The 22,522-nt window shown below is 42.5% G+C and overlaps 1 protein-coding gene across 1 annotated transcript in view; it reads right to left on the minus strand.

Annotated features, from left to right (window-relative positions):
* Positions 1 to 3,361: 3,361 nt before the first annotated feature.
* The window catches only part of FASN (fatty acid synthase), a 62,009-nt gene continuing 42,848 nt past the window's right edge, over positions 3,362 to 22,522 (minus strand). The window contains exons 28-43 of the mRNA XM_083487084.1: positions 22,058 to 22,208; positions 21,475 to 21,653; positions 20,970 to 21,089; positions 20,723 to 20,845; positions 20,122 to 20,345; positions 18,365 to 18,563; positions 17,819 to 17,970; positions 16,811 to 16,902; positions 16,534 to 16,685; positions 16,099 to 16,341; positions 10,559 to 10,747; positions 9,472 to 9,693; positions 8,339 to 8,559; positions 7,871 to 7,969; positions 7,503 to 7,754; positions 3,362 to 6,952 (exon numbers count right to left, since the gene is read on the minus strand). Of these exons, the coding sequence (XP_083343210.1) occupies positions 6,815 to 6,952; positions 7,503 to 7,754; positions 7,871 to 7,969; positions 8,339 to 8,559; positions 9,472 to 9,693; positions 10,559 to 10,747; positions 16,099 to 16,341; positions 16,534 to 16,685; positions 16,811 to 16,902; positions 17,819 to 17,970; positions 18,365 to 18,563; positions 20,122 to 20,345; positions 20,723 to 20,845; positions 20,970 to 21,089; positions 21,475 to 21,653; positions 22,058 to 22,208 (2,756 nt within the window). The 3' untranslated portion in view covers positions 3,362 to 6,814. The remainder of the gene's footprint in view (positions 6,953 to 7,502; positions 7,755 to 7,870; positions 7,970 to 8,338; positions 8,560 to 9,471; positions 9,694 to 10,558; positions 10,748 to 16,098; positions 16,342 to 16,533; positions 16,686 to 16,810; positions 16,903 to 17,818; positions 17,971 to 18,364; positions 18,564 to 20,121; positions 20,346 to 20,722; positions 20,846 to 20,969; positions 21,090 to 21,474; positions 21,654 to 22,057; positions 22,209 to 22,522) is intronic.

Raw genomic sequence — 22,522 nt, forward strand, 5'->3', positions numbered from 1 at the left:
GGCCCCTCCCGGCCTCCCCCTAGCGGGCAGGTTCGCCCATGCTCGGAAGCGCCTTATGCCAGCTGCGCATTTAAAGCTCTCACAACGACAGCGGGGCGGGCAGCGAGTTAGCAGAATACCCCGGGGCAAAAAACACCAGAGAATTGTTCAACACAAGGAGGTGTGTGGGGGAGAGTTATTGGGTTGTTTTTATTTTGATTTATATATACCTGATGTTAGCCGCCCTGAGCCCGGTCTTGGCTGGGGAGGGCGGGGTATAAATAAAATTTATATACCGTATATATATATATTGCGGTTTTATATTTTGATTTTGTTCTGTGAACCACCCTGAGACCTTTGGGTATAGGGCGGTATATAAATTCAATTAATAATGATAATAAAAAAGAAAGGGAAAGGACCCCTGGATGGTTAAGTACAGTCAAAGGCGACTATGGGGTTGTGGCGCTCATCTCGCTTTCAGGCCAAGGGAGCCAGCATTTGTCCACAGACAGTTTTTCTGGGTCATGTGGCCAGCATGACTAAACCACTACTGGTGCATGGAAACACCATTTACCTTTCTGCCGCAGCGGTACCTTTTTATCTACAGTGGTGCCCCGCAAGACGAATGCCTCGCAAGACGGAAAACCCGCTAGACGAAAGGGTTTTCCGTTTTTGAGCTGCTTCACAAGACGATTTTCCCTATGGGCTTGCTTTGCAAGACGAAAACGTCTTGCAAGTGTTCCGATTTTTTTCCGCTCCCCCCCTTTTACTAAGCCGCTAAGCCGCTAATAGCCTTTTAGCCGCTAATCCGCTAATCCTTTAATAGCTGCTAAGCCTTTAATAGCCGCTAAGCCTTTAATAGCCGCTAAACCTTTAATAGCACTAATCCGCTAAGCCGCTAATAGGGTTGCTTCGCAAGATGAAAAAACTGCTAGACGAAGAGACTCGTGGAACTGATTAATTTCGTCTTGCGAGGCACCACTGTACTTGCACTGGTATGCTTTTGAACTGCTAGGTTGGCAGGAACTGGCTGTTGTGGGGATTCAAACCGCCGGCCTTCTGATTGGCGACCCCAAGAGGCTCAGTGGTTTAGACCACAGTGCTACCCGCATCCCTACAATAATGATAATAAGGCATGTAGTACTGTAGGGAAATTGTGGTTTGTTTCCTTCGACATTGGTTGCAATAATAGCAGAGAGTGGAATGTGGCTGCATGGGGTAGCTAGGGCAAGGGCCAAACTCTCTCCCCACCCTTTCCTGAGTTGTGAGATTATGCCTTTGTATGCTGTCTGTGAATTTAGGTGTGTGTGTGTGTGTGTGTGTGAGTGAGTGAGAGAGAGAGAGAGAGAGAGAGAGAGAGATTTATACCCACCTTTGAGTCAAGGGCAGAACTGAAAATTACTAGATAAAAGGACTGCCGCTGTTCAGCACCTCTCTCAAGCGCTCCTCTGATCTCCCAAAAGGTGCAGTAGTCACACTTACTCTATTACTATGTGATGAGGTCCTTGTATTGTGCATTTTCTTGTGCCTATCAGCAGCAGTCAGTAAGTGGAAAATGCATGATGTGGCAGCATTGTGCTATGGGTGAGAGATACTATATGTAAGAAGGGACTGTTGGAGAACTCAACACAGGGATACAACTTCCTGTGCTGGCCCTGTGTTTTCATCTGGCTCCTAGTGTGGGCCTTCCTGGTCATAAGTACATAATTTCATGTAGGTGAATCAGATGTCAAGTTTGTGTTCCAATTTATAACAGTTTATTAGCAACTTTTACAGACTTGTTAAGAGCTACTGGTTTTCATTTTGTCCTTATCTTGTTTACATTTTAACAATGAAGAATGTACTGTTAGTGGCTTTCCTGTATTTGTTTCCATATAATGAGGAGAGAAGAAACTATTTGAGTTTGGGCATGGTTGTTTTCTTCAATGCAAAATTCTGTGGACCGACTTAAACTGACCAAGCAGGAGCCTGTGAGAACAGATGAGGCTCGGTGGAAGGAGAGGTGCTCCCCATTTATATGGAGATTATGTTCTGAGGAACTGCGCACATCAGTGAAATTGTGTATAACTGAAACCCATTGGAAAAGTCTTAAAACACCCCATTTCACTCTGCTCCGCCCTGCCCACACCCTGTTCCACCTCCATCCTTTTAGTAACATTCTAGTGAGGTCTTTATGTTGTTTCCGGGTCACTTCCGGGCAGTGCTTTTTTTTCCTAAAAAAATGTTTAGGGGTACTCTCATTCCATCTGAGACTCGGGAAACACCATGACAGGAAATGAGGTCGCCATCGGGGATAGCAATGGAATTGACAATTTACAGTGCTAGAGAAGAAACAAATTTTTAAAAATATTTTTAGTTTCTTCTCCCGTTAGATTCACAAAATGTTTAGGGGTATGCGTACCCCTGAGTACACCAAGAAAAAAAGCACTGCTTCTGGGTATACAGTCGCTCACTTAGTGAACATGCGTAAACAGGGGGCTGCCTGTATTCAGTCAATCAGGCTCCAGGGGTCAGGTCAGCAAACTTTTTTAGCAGGGGGCCGGACCACTGTCCCTCAGACCTTGTAGGGGGCCAGACTATATATATATATTTTTTGGGGGGAGAACGAATTCCTATGCCCCACAAATAACCCAGAGGTGCATTTTAAATAAAAGCACATTCTACTCATGTAAAACCACCAGGTAGACCCCACAAATAACCCAGAGATGCATTTTAAATAAAAGGACACATTCTACTCATGTAAAAACACGTCCATGGGCCAGATTTAGAAGGCAATTGGGCTGGATCCAGCCTCCAGGTCTTAGTTTGCCTACCCATGGGCTAGCCAGTAGGGCCAGGCAGTTACTGCAAGACCTTGGATAGTTCCGAGCAGACAAATTGTATCCACTGAGCCCTTATGTATTCCTCCTGGCTTTTACCCTTCTCAGACTCTACCCATTTCATGAGACCTAAGAACCTTAAAGAGCATAGCACTCTGAGTCCCTGTTAGATGCTGCCTGGTGTGTTGCCTGTGGTGATAAGCAGGCACTGGGGAGCGTGAGATTCCTAGTGTAGAGAGAGCGGGATCCTCAGAGGAACCTGGCTTTTGGCAGGGGAAATCCTTGTTCAGAAGTATGTGATTCAAGGGGCTCCCAACTGACAGGATCAGGCTCCAGCTTGGTCTTGGGACCTGGGGCCTTCATGACTTGTGGTGCTGACTCTTCTTCTCTTCCTTCTCTGGGTCAGTGTCAACAGGTGGCAGCATTGCTCAATTTTGTATAAGCAAAATAAACGCACACACTTAAAACATGCATGGGTAGTATCAAATGCTAGCTGTTGGCACAGCTAGATATGATCAGATATGTTAATCACAGTAAACTAATGGGAGCTAAGATGCAATACAGACTCTGGTAAGTTGTTTATTTAAGCAGACTCCACTCAACGTGGGACAACTTAAAAGTTTACATGGGACATGGTAAAGCTTAGACATTCCTGAACTAATAGCTTTCGTTTTGAAATAAATAATGCAAGAACTTTTATCTTTCTCTCCCCCAAACATCTCAGTGCAAGTATGCATTCTGTATCCCAATGTTACAACTAGCAGCCTGAACATTTGCTTAAGAATCGCCATAAGTAATGCTCTCTAATAATAAAAACACTATACTGTACTTCTGGTTTAATTACTGCAAATTGGCTCCTTTATATAATGACTAATGATCAGTGTGGATTCAAGGCTGCCTCAGCTATTAAGTAAGCTTAGGCTGCAATCTTATACGGCAACCTGGGAGCAAATCCTCATGAACTCAGTGCGGTATAAATTAGATGTGTTGGAATCCACCGCTAAGGAATCTGGAGCGAGCTGTAAAATCACACTCTTTCCCCCAGTCCTTTCCATTGCACACATAACTAAATCTGTCCCTTTAAGCATGCTTTCTTGACTTTTACTTTGAATATTTTTAAAAATAAAAACAATGTTTTTATAGTGCTTGGGAGAACTTTTTGTTGTTCTGAAAAGCAGTATAGAAATGCTTAAATAACCAATTAGGACACTCCAAACCTAAGCCCTTGAAAACATGCCCTAGCCTTAATTCAGAAGTATATATTTCATTTCTGTCAATAGACATTTCTCTTCAGAAGAGAGGCATCTTAGACTATAATTTAGGATGACTGCACATATGTGTGGGGTGGTGTCAAAATGGCAAGTACCACGCCTAATGTGTGTTCATTCCTTTCTTTTGAAGGTTAGAGCAGTGCTTACATGGGTAGGAGCTCCCTCGCCAAATTTGGGATTGAGTGCAAATTAGTTCTCCAGCTGTTGTTGGACTAAAACTCTTGTCATCCCTAGCTAGCAGGACCAGTGGTCAGGGATGGGGATTGTAGTCCAAAAACAGCTGGAGATCCAAGGTTGGGGAAACCCTGAATTAACATGAACAGTGCAAACAATGCTTGATGCTCAAATGTGCTGTTTAGGCCACAGTTCTAGGCAAAGTTACCTGAGAGTAAATCTCCATTGAACTTAATGGAGCTTACTTCAGCATATACATATAAAGGATTACAGTGGTAATGTTATATGTAATGCCTAAAGATTTTGAGAGCAGCCTAAGAGAATCCCACATTTTCGGATTTCAGAGTAAAAACAATTCAGAACTAGCCTCACTACTGGAAAGATTCCACTCTAGTTTTTAGGTTTATTACAGATCACCTGCCTATGGCAGACAGATTAGCTCCTGCAAGTAAGTTGGTTTAAACAGCCCTCGTACCCCCTTCACTTCAGGTATGCTGACTTATTAAGACCGCAATCCCAAAAAACATTTTGGAAGAAGCCCTGTTAAACTCAGTGGGACTTACTTCTGAATAGAAATGTATAGGATTGCACTGTAAACCTACTCAAATGTGTCTCCTGGATGAATTTTTCCTGTAAATACTAGCACTTTTAACAGCAGTTCTCAAAGCAGCTGGCATGGTGGTTAGCCCTGTTCCACTGATGGGGAAATGAAGGCAGTTAAGTTGATGAGCTTCTAAAACCACAAAAGAAGAAAGAACTAAGAGGAACATTTGAGACTACATGATTTCCAGTCATGTAGCATGGTTATTTGATTATACATGCATGAGGCATCAAAGCAAGAGGAAGCCACTGTCCAATGAACTTGGATAAGGTTTTTGCAGCCACCAAGCTATAGTACCTGAAGAAACTGGGGGTGTAATCTCTCCCCACCCTGACCCCTGCTTCCAGAAAGGAATAGAAAATGCAAGTAAACATTAATAAGCACAGAGTATAGAAATAAGAGTCAAGGAAAGCCATGGCAGAGTTTAAGTCACCTTTAATTCCAGGAGAGCCACAAAAGAAAGGGGGCTCCAGAGCTTTTTCACCAAAGGAATGTAAAAATGAAAATGAAAACACACACACACAAAACAGAACAGGTCTGATCTGAAAACGTATTCATTTTACATTTCAGATTTCCAAGGAATTTTTCCTTAAAATTAAAAACTAAAACCAGCCACTAAGCTGCCTGTCCACAGAGGATCACCTAGCCAACCAGCTCCCAGCAGGTATGGAACTTGTGTGCAATCTCTATGCCCCAGCACTAATTAAAATAACCCAGCAGAGAACCTGGATTCTAAAGCAGTTTGGGGAGGCACAACAATCCTGCTGGATGCTGATTGCTCCATGTGTCTCCTCTGTATCATTGTTGCAGCAAAGATGTTCCGATTCTTCTACAAGCATATCCAACATAGATGAGGCAAGAAAAGGCTTACTGCTTCCAGTTTTTGTTTTTCCAAAGGGGTTTTAGGCAAATATTCATAACTACTACAGACTTCTTTTTTGGATGGATGAGACGGGGAGATGGTTCAGCTGTGGGAGGCTTAAATCAGATTCTTGTCAACAAGAACTCTCATGAAGTCTGAGCAACCCTTGAAGCAGCAAATGGGGCGGGGGGAATTAAGAAGCTAGATTGAAAGTATTTGGGGGAAATTACCACACTGGGTGCAGAAAGTTGTATACATCTGATCCATGCATTTTCCAGATGAATGCAGGAATTATCTTAAAGTTGCCCCCAACCTCTGCTAAGGAAAAGACGCTATACATGCTCCAAGCTTGGATTCCCTTCCATCAGAGACTGAATATGGGACCAGCAACATAGCAGAAGCAGCTTCACCTCTCTTTGGAGAAAGGTGGTGCTTATCATAGGAATCTATCTTCCATTCCAAATGACCACATTGTTCTAAAGATGAATTTTGGTTTTAATTTTGTAAAAACGAGGCAACCAAACAGCCGCAGGGGGAAGAAATACTCCACAATCAAATATTTTGTCCTTATCATTTAGCCAATCACAAATTAAAACAGTGAGCCTCTAATAAAGTAACAATAAAATAAATACCTAGAATATTTCAGATTAGAAATAATAGTTACAAAAAAGCCTCAATGGAATTAACTTACTGATACTGCTACAGAACTGACTCCTTCACAGACAAATGCGCCTCCAAAATCAGTTGCAGCTTCCCTCCTTACTCCCTAGGCTTGGTCAGTTTCACTTATCCTTTGGAATACTTCTAGACAACAATACAATACAATACAATACAAAGCACAAAATACACACACACAGTCTGCTAATTCTTTTTTTTGTGTGTACTGCAAATGGTGTAAAATGTTGCCCTCGATACAGGTCCTTGCGACAGTGCAAAAATAATGTCACTGCACTGGAGAGAGAGGGGAGGGGGGACTCTGGCCATTTGGACATCCTAGACTTGGCTGCGGAGCAGATGACATGATGGATTACAGGAAGAGTTCCTTGGGGTTGTCCTAAGGGTTAGCTTTGAATTCTCTCTAGCAATGACAGTAAAGTTTCTCAAGTATCTAGCCTTCTCGAACACTGTCCCGAGGTTCTGCCAACGAGCTATGGATGATCCCAGTAATTGACTCGACACCATCTCCTTCCAGGATCGTGCGATGGTCCCCTTCAACAATGTGGACAAACACTTTCCCGTCACAGACCTGCACAGGGCACAAGGATATAAACATCACACACACACACTTTTTTAGTTTCATACACCTTCTGCCTTTCCATTCAGGAGAATGAGAAGGAACTCCTAACGACCCTTTTCTTCTTTTCACTACTTTCCACATTTTCTTCATCCTCTTTAAATCAATCACAGCCAAAGACATGTCAAGCAAGGCCTAAGACCTTTTTCTTTTAGGTTAATCATTCCATAACCTAGCAAACTAAATATTCAGCTGCTGCTGCTGCTGCTTCATAGGCCAGAAAAATACTTGCAGAAAGTAAAGATAAGGAGTTGCATCAAGCATTTGAGCTCTACATCATGTGCTGTTAAGCTTCGACTTTTGGAGCACTTCAGTTTTCAGTGAGGGGCAGAGATGTTTAGAAGATGGCTACAAACCATCAAGCAAGCTAGTTTTGTTGATTTCAATGGGACTTAAAAGCACACATAACTAGATGATGGACTGCAACCTATGTTACTTTAAGGGCTGTGGTGGGTGAAAATCCACAAAAAACCTTCCAGTTTCTTCTGTTAATGTTACTAACCTCTGAGAGCTTGTAGTCTCCTCCAAGACCTTCTCCGTACTCATTGTGGGTCTTTGCTTTCAGTAGCATCACATTGCCATGATACTTGCTCTGAGGCACATACTTGTCTCCTGCCTTCAGTTTCTTGTAAAAGGAAGCAGCAGCAAAGGCAAGGGCCTCGTGGCTGAGGTCTCTGTGATTTTGAGTTATCAGATCAACAGACGCGTTTATACGAGCTTCCAGATCTGGTAGGGGTAGAAGAATCTCCAGCAACTGCAAAGGGTACAAACAGGAAAGCTTTACTACAAGGTGCAGTTTCTAGAGTGAAACTGTTGTGAGCAAAATGTGCTCCCCCAACCCCAGCTGTGAACGGTGCCAAAGAGCATTACCTTATTGTATTCCGTGCCAGTGAACTGCTGAACAAAGGCACACAATGCTTCGGTTTCTGCTTCAGCCTCGTTTCCTGGAGTTAGCTTGGCTCTGTAGCTCTGGCGGGAGAGGACGGAGAACCAGAAAATTCATGTTAATCTTAGACAAAGAATTGAATTTTAGCAAAGGCACAAGCCCAAACCCCTTTGTGCCAGGCTCGGAGGAGGCGGGTTGGATCTTCCCAGCCCTGCCTGCTTCCACCAGCCTCTGCTTGCTGAGGGACAACAGTGTGGAGCTCCCTCTTTCTCCCACTAATATCCAGTGGGATCTCAGTTTGGTCTCCAGCTTGCCTTACAGAAATTGATTCAACAGGAAATGGGAGGCAATTCACATATGTGCACATGCAATAAAATACATGGTTGCGTGCTCTTCCTACATGGAAGTGTAATCTTTTCCAAGTGGCTCTTGTAGCTGGATTGGCCTCTTACCTGAGTATGTGCTGCTACATAGGAGTGAGAACCATCAAGCAGGAACAGGCTGTTGGGTAAATGGGAGGGATTCTGCTGAGCTTCCAGCTGACGACACATTTCAAAAGCAACACAGGCACCAAAGGAATATCCAGAAATCCGATAGGGGCCTTCCGGCTGCACTTTTTTAATGCAGTCAATGTAATAGGATGCCAGGCTCTGTATACTGTCCACAGGAGCAGCTAGTAGTGAGAAGAGGTAAAATGAGGAGAAGAATCAGGCTATGGATGATCACGGTCACAATCTTTAGAACGTTGCTGTAAAGAGCCAAAATTCCAGACTGTGGAACTGAAATAAATTAGACAAGTTTCTACCGTTTCAAAATTGTTACTTTTTTAGAATATGGATAATTTTTGTCATGAACAGCAGAGATGTTCAGTCTGGACTGAACCTCTGAGCCTCTGGCAGCAAAGGCTTACTTTTTGTAACATTTTTTCTATTAAGAGCCTTATAATATATATACTTGTGCTTGTATTTGCATGTATTTTTTTCAAGTGAAAGTTAACCTCAAGGTTTAGGGGGAAAACCTACTCTATATAGTTGTAGAAATCTTAATTCTGTAATTTACTACATGCTAAATGCAATGAAGACATCTGGATTCTGCCTACATGATTGAGGAACAGACTCATAATCAACCATCATGGCTAATTTCAGCCTCCACTCTTTCTGGAACCCTTTCTATGTTTTAAAGCAGACTTCGTCAACTTGGCGCCTTCCAGATATTTTGGACTACAAATCCCATCATCCCTAACCATTTGTCCTGCTGGCTGGCTCTAATGGGAGTTGTGGTTAAAACCATCTGGAGGACACCAAGCTGGGGAAGGACCGCTTTAAAATATACCATTTTGACTTGGTGCTCCCCTCCCCAAATTAAAGGAATAAGTGTTTTGTCCCAAAGGAATCCTTATTCCAGTGGTAAATTATCACCATATACCTCTCTTATGGCATGGAGACTTCCCCATGTACACATACACATGGACAAAATATGCTTGTATTCAGCAAATTGGAATGTTTGTGAAAGATGTAAATTGATCCCAGCTACATTGACAAGGATGACCTCTGGATTAGACAATCAATAAGCATCACAGAACTACCTTTTGTGCACTGAAGTCCATAGGCTTGTATACGTAGTTTAGAGACAAGGTTGTTGAAAACTGAGAGAGATCCCTCAATAGGGTGAATGAGGAAGAGAGGCGGCTCCGTGCTTTTCACCTCATTCAGCTGCAAGACAGTTGGTCCATCTGGATTAACCAACAGGTTGTTAAAGTCCAATCTGGGTTGCTCTGCTTGACTGCCTTTTGTCTCATGGGATGATGCTTAAAAAAAAGCAAGTTACAGAAACAGATTATGAACCAGTTAATGCCACATTCAGTCTCATAAGATAATATAAGAGCAGATTGTAGGGTGGTTTTGGGACTATCATTGGGCAGGTGTGGGTAAACCCCCCATTACCAGGACTGCTTATATCTGATTTCAAATGCAGAATCAATTGTGCAATGAGCTTTTATTTTTTGGAATTAAACAAAAAAAAAGTTATCCTCAGAGAAAACAATACACAATAGTTCTAGACCATATGTTGACTACATAGAAAACGAAAAAAGTACTCATTCTCTGTTGCTTCTGCAATAAAATGAAGAAGAGAAGAAGAGTTTGGATTTCATATCCCGCTTTATCACTACCTGAAGGAGTCTCAAAGTGGCTAACATTCTCCTTTCCCTTCCTCCCCCACGACAAACACTCTGTGAGGTGAGTGAGGCTGAGAGACTTCAGAGAAGTGTGACTGGCCCAAGGTCACCCAGCAGCTGCATGTGGAGGAGCGGAGACGCAAACCTGGTTCACCAGATTACGAGACTACAGCTCTTAACTGCTACACCACACTGGTGTTATTGCATCTATCTTCCCTGCTCCCAGGTAGCTAGTAGCAGTTTTTGGGTGGGTATTGATTGGGCAAACAGCATAAGAGGAAATGGTGAAAGACTCCTTAGGCCCAATCCAAGTGGCAGTCCCATTTAGCTGCTTTGGGAGCTCTGAATCGTGGCTTACCCATGTCATGTCAAGGCTGGCCCTGGAAACTAGAAAACCCTTTCTCTGGGTAGGTAGGGAGCTCCTACCTACATCACCCCTTCCTTAAGTGTCAGAAACCCAAAGTAGGGCAGATTTTAACCCACCAGACATACTTACTGTCTGTGGTCCCTGGTTTTGAAGAAAATTCTCGTAGTTTGTTAATGGTAAGCAACCTGACATCTCTCATTGACATGACAATGTCATAGTCCCTCTCCAGGGTTTGCCGCACTTCTACACCCATCAAAGAATCCAGGCCCAGATCAGCCAGGGAGGTGTCAGCATTTAGGCTGCTTATGTCACGGACACCTATGAGAAAGAAATACAAGTATTATTATTATTTACTGCTGCTCAAGCCCCTCCAAACTGTCAATAATTTCTTCACAGATCTCTTTTCCTCGCTGACACAACATTGCTATGTATTTATTTAAATGGGTTTTTAGCATAGCTGTCAACGTTTCCCTTTTTTTAAAGGGAAATTCCCTTATTCCGAATAGGATTCCTCGCAAGAAAAGGAAAAAGTTGACAGCTATGGTTTTTAGCCCACTCTAGCGTAAAAACCCTCACCACTCTAGCATAAAACCCCTCACCAAGATGATTGCTACACTTTAAAATACATAAGTAAATAAGCGAGCAGTAAAAAAGAAAAGAAAAACCAAATTTTCAGTACATTAATCATTAAAATAGTAAACAAGATAGTAGTAGCAGATAAAACAGTAACCTAAAATTAACAAAATGCTGACTGGAATAAATAAGTCTTTAAGATCCTATAACAGGTCAGCAAAGAGAGGGCCATGTATTTTTCCATTCAGGTACCACACTGTGTTCTCATGGCATTCAGTTTTATATGATTTCCTCCCTTTCATTAACCACATTTGATGCACTATTTCAAACTGTATAATAATTAGATCAACACCTTCAGCTAAGTTCCCAAACTCTTCCTCAATGTTTTATCTGATATATTTGTTTAAACTTTAAAGCAATGGTAGCTTTACAAACTGGTAGATGCTCTTTGCCCCAAGGAGGCTGAAATATAAATGACGGGGAACACGGATGAATGTTATGGGAGCTAAATTAATAAATGTCTGCTGAATTCATCCTGAAGTATTCACAGGGCACTCTTGCCTTGTGTATGAGTCGAGTTCCTGTGGCTAAGTATGTGACTGCATGGGCATAGACCAGGCATGGCCAAACTTGGCCCTCCAGATGCTTTGGGACCACAACTCTCATAATCCCTAGCTAACATGACCAATGGTCAGGGATGATGGGAATTGTAGTTCCAAAACATTTCGAGGGCCAGGTTTGGCCATGCCTGGCATAGACAGAGGAGCAGGATGTCACCAAAGGAGAAAGGGACAGATGCTGGTTTTTAAATGCTTGCCTTTTAAAACTGGTGGCAAAAGGTAGCCAACATTTCTACTCAGAGTCACTGAAAATAGTGGACCTAAGTCAGTCACATCCATTAATTTTAATGGTACTACACTGAGTATGCCTGATGTTGGATACACAAGTTATTTAAGCAGCAGTATAAAACTAGAAAACTATAAGGAGTATATTTTGCATTCACTACAGGGAATAAATGGTTGTATTGCAGATATGGAAGAAGAATATTTTGGGAAATTAAAGTAGGATGTAATGAGGCCTTTACTACGTTATCTAAGAAGAAAATAAGCAGATCCAGAAGGTTCCGAGTCATTTAAATGTTGGGAAATGATTTGTGCAATGCAAGAGAAATTAAGTGCTCAAATATATGTCCACATTACTGGTGTGTTAGGAAGGAATGATAATGATGGTTTTGACAGACGGAAAGTGAGCAAACTAGCAATTTTAGAATGAGATCATCAAATGATGATAAGAATAAACAAATGATCATCAGAACATTCAACCAGTGTTTTCCTAAATTAGAAACAATCAACATACATTAAAGGCTATATTCAATACGCCTATGGTAAAAAGAAAAAAATCACACTACATAATTTGTTATATACAAATTATTTAGAATATAATATGAAAAAGTGAACAATAACATTAGGTCAAAGCAGAGGGAGAGAATCTGTATTTGTTGTATAACACTCCCACACTATATAGCCAGTATTTATGTAAGTGAAATATACAAATGGCTGAGCATTATCTTGAAATCTTATGTTCCAGTGGTTTAGAAATCAGTGTTTGAAGTCTGCTGGCCACTTTGGTGAGCAGAATATTCTTTAATTGCAAAGTTTAAACCACCCTCTCTTGGCATGACTACAAGGCTGGAGGTTCCACTTCTGTTTTAGATTAACTACAGTTAGCAATAGATCTGAACTTGAAACTGTAGTTAATATTAACTACGGTTTGTTGAAAATCAGCCACTTTCATATATAACATTTTGAAGCCGGCTGATTTGATCTCCCAACATTTAAATGACTCAGCACCTTTTCATGAAAGCACGGTTAAGGTTAATGGCGGTTTGTCTGAATTTCGTTTAGCACTACGTGCAAACGCAAGCAGTGTTGGAAGAGGGTAGGAAGAAGTGGGCAGTAGTTAGTCAGCTGGAACCAAAAAGATATAAGACTTTGGACAAGAGAAGCGGGGGGAGGAGGCAGTGGTGGAGGAAACCTCACGGGCACCTGGGGTGGCGCGCCCAGGGGCGGGGCAAACGCGCCCATAGGGAGGGCACACACGGTGCCCATAGGGACGGCCTGTCCGCTGCTGACGCCTCGCGACACACCCCGTCCCTATCAGTGCAGCGGCGATCCACCCAGGGGGGATTTTGACACCACCCCCCCAGTGATGACACATGGGGCGAGCCGCCCCCACTTTCTCCACCACTGGGTGGAGGTCTTTATTTCAAAGAAAGGATTGGAGCATTGTGGAAGAGACAGTTGCATGTAGAGAAAGTGGGGGGGGGGGGAACAGGAGGGTTGTAAATGCTTCCCCATAATAACCCACTGTCTTGTGTAAGCCGTGCATGATGTGACAAGAATAGGTTGTTAAAAAATCGGATTTGCAGAACAAAAATCCCTATTTAAGGATTTATCAGATACAAAAGTAAAAGCATTATCAAAAATGTACAAACTGCTGCTAAAGTGGTAAACAAAAGAGGAATTTGTGAAATCAAGTATGATTTAGTGGGCCCAGGATGTGGGTCATAATATTAATTATGAACTATGGGAGAATTTATGGACGGTAAATATGAATTTTACGGCATGTTAAGCATTAAAAGAAAATATGATGAAAATGACCCACAGAAGTTACTTAAGACTTGCCAAACTAGCAAAAACGTTTAAAAAGGAAAAAAGGTAGTTCTGATAAGGTGCAATAATGTCCTTTATATAAGGGGTGTGGAAGAAGGAGAAATGAGAGAATAACTATTTTGGGGGGAAAGTTGTTGCTATTTTTTAACTGTGCTTTAGTTTTCCGGTTTTATTTGTTTGCTTTTTAAAGGTTTTGTCAAGTAACATTTTTTATGGCCAAAAATCAAACATTGTCACTGAAGAAAAATTACCACTATGGAAGAAAAATAAACATTCTATTTCTAACAGTTCTTAATGGACAATTAAAGAAATAAAGAAAAAGGGAAAAAGGAAAATGTTGGAAATGTAGAGGGACCTTTTCTCCACATGTGGTGGTCCTGTAAAGTGATCTGGGAATTCTGGGAAGTAATTTACAATGAATTAAAAAAGAAAATTCCCAAAAAAGCCTCTTGGGAATGGTAACAACAGAAGTCCTCCCCCTCCCCCAAAAAGAGAATTTATTATTATATGCCACCACTGTGGCTAGAATCTTATTGGCAAAGGTGGAGCTCGAGTAGGCTGCCCACTAAGGAAGAGTGGCAGTTTAACATGCTTGAATATGCTGAATTGGCAGGTGATATGATTGCTCTTACAAATGTGACCAGCAACAGAATACTGCTGGGTGGAGCAGGCGCTTTGTTCCAGCCCACCTCCCTGTTTTCCACAATTCCTCTCCTACAATCAGTCGGTATCCCTTGGCCACTTCGTCCTCATTAGGTTACACGTTAGAAGCCCTCCTCCCCTGCAAATATTTTTTGTACTTCTGCAAACCTTGGGGTTCCCCAAGCCTGTTGAGGCCACCCTCTTGCACATGGATGAGGTCACATAAACAGTGGCACTGACAGCCTTAACACTGGAAATTGAACTGGAAACTATTCCTTTTTTTCCACATGTAAAGGTAAAGGTAAAGGTAAAGGTAAAGGAACCCCTGACCATTAGGTCCTGTCATGGCCAACTCTGGAGTTGCGGCGCTCATCTCGTTTTATTGGCAGAGGGAGCCAGCGTGCAGCTTCCGGGTCATGTGACCAGCATGACTAAGCCGCCTCCGGCGAACCATAGCAGCGCACGGAAACACCATTTACCTTCCCGCTGGAGTGGTACCTATTTATCTACTTGCACTTTGACGTGCTTTTGAACTGCTAGGTTGGTAGGAGCAGGGACTGAGCAATGGGAACTCACCCCGTTGCGGGGATTTGAACCGCCGACCTTCTGATTGGCAAGTCCTAGGCTCTGTGGTTTAACCCACAGCGCCACCCGCGTCCCTTTTTTCACATGTAAGTTCCTGCTAAGCGTTTCCATATTCTGGTCCCCACTCTATAATTGTCTCACTTATGCTCTCCCGAGTCTGTGCCTTGTCCCACTTTGTTCTCTGTTATGTTCTCTCTCTCTTCCAAATTTCAAAAATGAGGGAGGTGACAGGTCCACACCTTTAAAACCCACTCCTGTGCAAACCTCTGGCCATTTTTCCTCCCACACCTAATCTTCCTTGCATCCACTTGCAACACACTGTTTTCCCCCTACGAAAGACTAGGCATGGCACAACTTTTCAAGAGCAACCCAGTTCTGTGAAATCATCCCCAGGGAACAATAGGGCTGATTGTCTTCTAGTATGAAAAAGCATAGCAGGCAATAATCAGGCCAGGAGAGATGATGCAGTGCAAGTAGCACAATGCAATCTTGAAGTAACATCAATGGATTGTGTGAGAAACAGTGGATATAATTAAACCACAGGAGTTGTAAAGAGGGCAACTTTTAATCTGCATATATTAATCAGATTTCAAAATGGTTCTGTCTTTGGCTGGTACTCTTGCAACTATTTCAGCAGCTCTGAGGGGAAGAAAAGGCCTCAACTGATGCTTCTGCTGTTTTGGTGTGCCCTCTCTTTCTCTCTCTCTCACACACACACAATTCCTGCATATCTACACAAAGGGTGTATGGGGCCACCATTATAAAACAGTGGCCGTGAACCTAGAGTTGCCATATTCCAGAAAGTGGAAATTCGGACACAAAAGCCATTCAGCTTTTTTGGCAAAGTTGTTGAAGTTATCCTCAAAAAAATTGATAGTTCCTACATGGGTTGCCACACATCCGTGTTTTCTTGGACATTTTCGTGATTTCCTGTAATTTCCAACAGACAAATCCAGGGTACGTCAGGGAAAACATGGACATATGGCAGCCCTACCATGAACTATAACAAAATACTGTAAAAATCCTGTCAGCTACACGGTGTAGCAAATTTCCTGGGCAGATTCATTACAAGCACCATAGCTAGCTCATGCTGTTAATTCATTTCACAACCAGGATAGCTGTTTTATGCTAACCACTGGAGATTTTCAACGAAGACAACATCACAGAATTGCCGCCCATATCCAGAGTGATATTTACCGAGAATGTGAGCAACAGCATCCACGAGGTCTTTCTGGCCGGCCCCATCACTTTTTGCCAAGACTTTTTCTGCCAGGACGAAACTGGACATGACAGGCTGAGGCTGGTTGAGGAAGTGATCCAGAACTTCCAAGCATGAGCCGAGCCTCTGTGGCAGAGTCCCTCCAACCACAGTATCATTGGTGCCCATTGTCTCCAAGACGACCCCCACGTCACCAATAGCGCCCCACTGTACTGCCAGGGCTGGAAAAGAAGACAGAACGCATGGTGGTGTTTATAGAGCATTAGACAAAACAAAATAGAGCAAGCAGACAGAAACAGACTTGGTGGTGCACAAAAGGCATCAGGTGGCATATGCCTAGTTCTGTGAAAACCGTTTTTTGCCTTTTACTTTCAAAAAGAAATTCCTCGGGGCTGGAGGGACTGTGCTGTTACCTGGAAGCCCATCATGCCGCCTCTGTTCACAGATGCGCTCCATGGTGGAGTTGGCAAAACCGTAATTGCTCTGCCCGGCATTTCCTCTTCCACAGCTTACCGAAGAGAAAACGACAAAATGGTCCAGCTCTGGGCACTTTTGACGGGTTACTCTAGGGGGGGAAACATCACAGGAAAGATGATTTGTTACTCATTTTCATGAAGATTCCTCTCTCCCTCATCTTAAGTATCATCAAGTAGAACAGTTGTTCATATTCAGTCTTCACATGCTACTTACTGGTCCAGGTTAAGTGTCCCTGAATATTTGGGTTTGTTGACTTCCTGGAAAAGTTCTGGTGTCTGATTTTCCAGCATAGCATCTTTCAAGACCTATAGGAAACCAGGAATTAGTGTTTTTCACATTTGTCCCCCACTCAGTCAAGTCAAGATACAAATCACGCTTTCCTTTTCAAAACAAATATGGAAACAGAATAGCAAATTCTGGACAAAGGGCCAACCTGGATGTACTGTTGTAAATTTAAATTGCATGTCTAAAAACGCAAATGGTAGCCATTGCAGAAGGAGGGGAATGATAATTAGTAGTTCTGAAGCTAGGGATGGTATGGTTAAACTCTCACACAATATTTGCCCTCCAGTGTGTGCTCTTTATATATTTTTTAAAAAAATACAAGCATACATTGAAAGTCAAGTCTAGTTTGGTCCTAAGAAATCTAGCTAAGATATTTTTGAAATATAAATTAGTGATTCTTCCTGTTGAGGGTCAGATAAGTTTTCCTCATGCATTGCTTCTTTTACACATGTACAACATTAACTAATAGAACATGCCCCTCCTCGAATTTACTAGGAAACCTCACCCCTGCCCTTCAAGTTTTTCTGCTGACTACAAAATGAAGGGTAACATTCTATTTGGTGGCTGCTGCTTCTCCTATATCATAAGCATAACCCTAGCACCTCAGTATGACTTTCCTCTTTTGACTAAACGACAACAAACGTGGAGCAATGGAGGAATAGCTTTCTGTCTTCATGACCAGCCTTCCCCAACCTGGTGCCCTTCAGATGTTTTAGACTATAACAGCCCTAACCACAGGCTATGCTGGCTGGGCTTAATGGGAGCTGGAGTACAATGATATCTGGACACCACCAGGAAGGTTGTTCTAGAGTCTAGATCTTTCCAGAACACACTGCAGAAGAAAGCTAATCAGAATTGTTGCCTGTTAACACGGCCCAGCCAAAGCAAACAGCAGATAAGAAGCTATCACAGCCATGTTGATCTTGAGCCACTCACCATAGCCAAATTGAAGATGCCCCCAACTGGTCCAAGCTGAGAAGCTTCTTGTATTAAGTGTTGTGCCCCTTCAAGAGTCCCGACATCACTGGTTGACACGAGAACTTGGACACCCAACTGTTTCCATTCTTGGACACGCTTAGCCTGATAACCTGCAAATCGTGAAAATCTAGAAATGAGAATCACTGGGCACTGGATATACTTCTCATTGCAATTGTTCTTCTCAGAAGTCTCGCATTGCTTCACTTTCTGGTCAGTATTTTCCACTTCTTTCTTAATAATGGGATTAATCGTTGTCTTTTGTTTAAAGATGAACAAGTGCCTTTGCTCCTATATATATTGTGAATTTCTTATGCTAAACCTAGATGCTTCACAACTCCATTTCAGGTTCTCTCCCCAACCTCACCCCACATAATTTCCCCACCTTTTTTTTATAAAAAAAAGCCTGCAACCATTGTTCTTCAACATCATGAACTGACCCAATTTCTTGACTACTGCTCACAAACTCAAATCTTTCCTTTCAAATGCTTTTCATTATCAACTCACCAGTTCGGATGCCGGAACGAGATGTTAGCACAAGCTTCTTTGCTCCTCTTTCAATCAGCCACTGAGCCAACTCCAGCCCAAATCCCCCAAGGCCTCCTGTGATAATGTATGTCTTATTTGGTGGGCAAGAAGTCCTGGATATGGCAGAGAGTTGGGTTTGCTTAGCTTCCTTTGTGGAACATTTCTCTTCTTCGTGGACCTGCAAATGATAGCACAGACAGTTCATGAAAAACAATAATCTACAGAAAAACTGAAGCATGCTCTTTGTTTTTATAGCCTTGGTTTATGCTCTGCTGGCAAAGGATATCCCATGCAAGAAGCAAATGATAAATAAAGTGGGCGCAGGTGCTAAATGCTTTAGCTCATGGGTAGGCAAACTAAGGCCTGGGGGCCGGATCCGGCCCAATCGCCTTCTAAATCTGGCCCATGGACGGTCCAGGAATCAGCATGTTTTTATATGAGTAGAATGTGTCCTTTTATTTAAAATGCATCTCTGGGTTATTTGTGGCGCATAGGAATTCGTTCAATTTTTTTTCAAAATATAGTCCGGCCCCCCCACAAGGTCTGAGGGACAGTGGACCGGCCCCCTGCTGAAAAGGTTTGCTGACCCCTGGGTTTAGCTAGTCATGCAATCCCCTTTGGGCCAAGCAGAAGGTGGGAAAAGGCAAGGGCTGAATAGCTCTGTCTAGTGAAAAGAAGGGACATCCTCAGATTCCTGTCCCCTCCCCACATCTTGTTAAGTTTCAGCAGTGTTTTTTGTTTTTTTTAACTGAGAGGACGCAGGGGTATGCATACCCCTAAACATTTTGTGAATCTAAGTTTGGCCTCATTGAGGGCCAGTATTTCAATATGAGTAGGAAAATGGGAATAACCCTAAACATTTTCTTTAGAAAAAAAGCACTGCGTTTCAGTGAGAACAACAAACAACCCCTCTTCAAAGTGTTGGGGTTAGAACTGCTCACACATTCCCCACAGTGGGTCCTATACTGATTCCCATATATCATCAGTAAAGGCGCCAACAGATGCAGCTCCAGCTAAATCAGAATAAACTTAATCCACACTTTTGAGGTGCCCTGGTAGTAAGGATCAACCAGCTCACTAGTTAATGACCTTCCACTGGCAGGAAAAAGATTCTTCATTTAAACAGGCCTTTGGCCTTCTGAGCCAATTTGTTTTCAACTGCTCTGTGTTTTAATCTGCATTTTAAATTTCATTTACATGTCTTTTTTAAAATCTTATTTCTCTCTGGAGTTTTAACACAAACTTTTGTTATCTTGTTTGGGTATTGCTGTGGGTTTTCAAAAATTATTAGCTGCCTCCAGAAAAAGTGAAAAAGTGGGGTTTAAATGTAGCACATAAAAAATACTAGTTGTTTAAAAACCCGTGAAAAAAGGCCTTCATTAAACACCTTTAGGCGCCAGGCAAAAACATTCCCTCTTTAACCAGGCCTTTGGCTGATTAACATACAATGCCCTTTTTAAAATATGCTGGGGAGGAGGGGGTGTGGATTAATGGGTTGTTGTTGTTATGTATTTTGTCTCTTTATATTTTAATTTTATGTTGTAACCACCCTGAGACCTGTGAATATAGGGTGGTATACAAATTTAATAAAAAATAATAATAAATAGTGTTAACGCCACCTCTCAGTGAATTTCCCCTCTCTCATTCCTAGGCCTTACTATCACCACTCATAGCTGATCAGCACAGTTTGCACACACTTGGGTCACAAATGCAGTCTTTAGGTCTACCAACCATACCTTGATCACAACTTTTCCAATGTGTTTTCCTTGTGCCATGTATCTGAAGGCAGCTTCTACCTCTTCTCTGTTGAAGGCAGTGGTCCGTAGAGGTTTCACCACACCGTCTCTTATGCCCTTCGTCAGCAAGTCGGACACTATTTCCCAGTCTTGGTTTCCCTCCTCAAAAATGGCATCTAAAAGGATCCCATGGAAAGCCACGTTCTTCAAGAAAAGGGCCATTCCTACGGGGAGCAACACAGGTTTATGGGCTTTACATATGGTCTTCACAACCATCGAATTCCATTTGAATATTCACATACCAGTGGCACAAACAGAAACAGAAGCCTTTGAAACGAAACTGCTATTTTTGAGAGTAATAACTGCTGGATTACATGAGCAAGGCTTAAGAGAGGCCAGTTCCACAGAAACACCACTCACACAGATTCATTGCAAAATGTATTAGAGACACGCATCATGTTATTATGATGCTAGGAACAAGATGTTTAGGGAAAAAGCTAGCTCAGGAAGTGGTTTGGGGGCCACTGAAGAGTAGCGTGGTTTTGTTTCTCTGAATGACCATACTCATAAAATAAAAATAAAAATCTGAGTGAAATCTTACCAAGCGGTGTGTTGTTGGACAGGTCATATTTGCCTATTTCCAAGAAGCGTCCATGTTGAGCAAGGCAACGCAGACTGGCCTGAAGCTTCTCTTCTGATAAGGAGTTCAATACCAAGTCGACACCTGCAAATAGGAACAATATAACATTCCAGCACTGCCCAGGATTCATGATGCCCTGTCTTCCTACTAAATAATCCACACACCCAATTTCTAATTAAATCTTAAGCCTTGGAAAAGGCTATATTACCTCTACCATTGGTGGTTTTCAGGACATGTTGCTCGAATGAGGTATTTCTAGAGCTGGCAAAGCTATTTGCATCAAGTTGTGGGAATCTTTTTTGGAGATATTCACGTTTCTCTTTAGAGCCTGAAATCAGACAATAAGCGTTTTGTTTTTGTAAGTTCAAGTGCCTTGCAGGCAACTTTCTTCTGTAGAGGCCAACACTAAAGAGGAATAGAGCTGATTGTTTAATGCATCCTGAAGAGATTCAAGAATTCACTGCCCCCCACAAAAAAGAATGAAATAACCAGGAAAATTCTTCTTAATCACTCCCTCCATGTTTATCTCTGTGGACTAAAACATAGTCATACTTGTGATGCATACACTCTTAAAACATTGCTTAAAAAACCCCCCACAAAACTACCTCTGAACATGAATGCCTTGTTCCAATCGAGTGTCAGAATGATCAGTAAAGGCACAAAACAAGGACAATAAGGCCCAGGGTGACTAGAAAAAGAGTGTCTCTACTTACCCACAGTAGTAAAGACACGGCAGCCCATGCTGAGGGCAATAGCAATGGCTGCTTGGCCCACACCACCTGAGCCAGAATGAATGAGCACAGTCTCGCCCTTCTTCATGCCGCCCCGAACCACCAAGGAATAGTAAGCAGTAGCATATACCACAGGAACAGAGGCTGCCTCTTCTAGAGTCCTGAAGAAAAGGAAAGAGGCCTTTCTCAGGTATCAACAGATATTTTCTGAGCCAGTTATCATCTCTCGCAAATCTTTTTTACAGAGGGAAGAGGGAGGGTGAACACGCAAGATCCTAGGGAATAAATGGGGAAGATGCACTATATTTTGCATCATCCTTGACCACTGGGTTATGCTGGCTGGGACTAATGGGAGTTGGAGTCTAACAGCATCTCTGTCATAGAGTATTAGCCAATGAATTCAAAACAGTTATACTACTGGAAAAAACCCAACCGCCACAAGATAGTTCTGTTGCTAACAAGGCATTATTTACATCAAATCCCAATTTGCTTTTAAAAGGTCTTCAGATCAGACAGAGTGTATGTAACCTAGCCCCCACAAGAAAGAAAATGTAAAGTAGCCTACCAGTTTTGTGGAACCTCCCACAGAAACCTCTTGTCAGAGTCGACCACTGTAGCCAGTCCTTTAGCTGGTAGCAATCCCATCACTTTTTTCCCTGCAGGGTCAAGTCCTGAGAATTCCATTCCCAACATGCATTGCTGCAATGTCCAGTTTCCTGAAAAAGAATGGAATGATCCCATGAAGCTACTCCAATAAAGTGTAACGCGTGGGAAAAGGTAACGTCTGATGTCTAAAAGTTTGGAACGTGGCAGCAACCAGATGCTTTTAACATCTTTGCCCCTTCCCTCTCCAAATCAGTAACCAATGATGTTACATTTCTTGATTTACTCTCAAAAGCAAGAATAGGTAAAGGGACCCCTGACCATTAGGTCCAGTCATGGTCGATTCTGGGGTTGTGGTGCTCATCTCGCTTTATTGGCCAAGGGAGCCAGCGTACAGCTTCCGGGTCATGTGGCCAGCATGACTAAG

Source organism: Podarcis liolepis, assembly GCF_965112155.1.
Source record: "Podarcis liolepis genome assembly, chromosome: 2".
NCBI classification, from domain to species: Eukaryota; Metazoa; Chordata; class Lepidosauria; order Squamata; family Lacertidae; genus Podarcis; species Podarcis liolepis.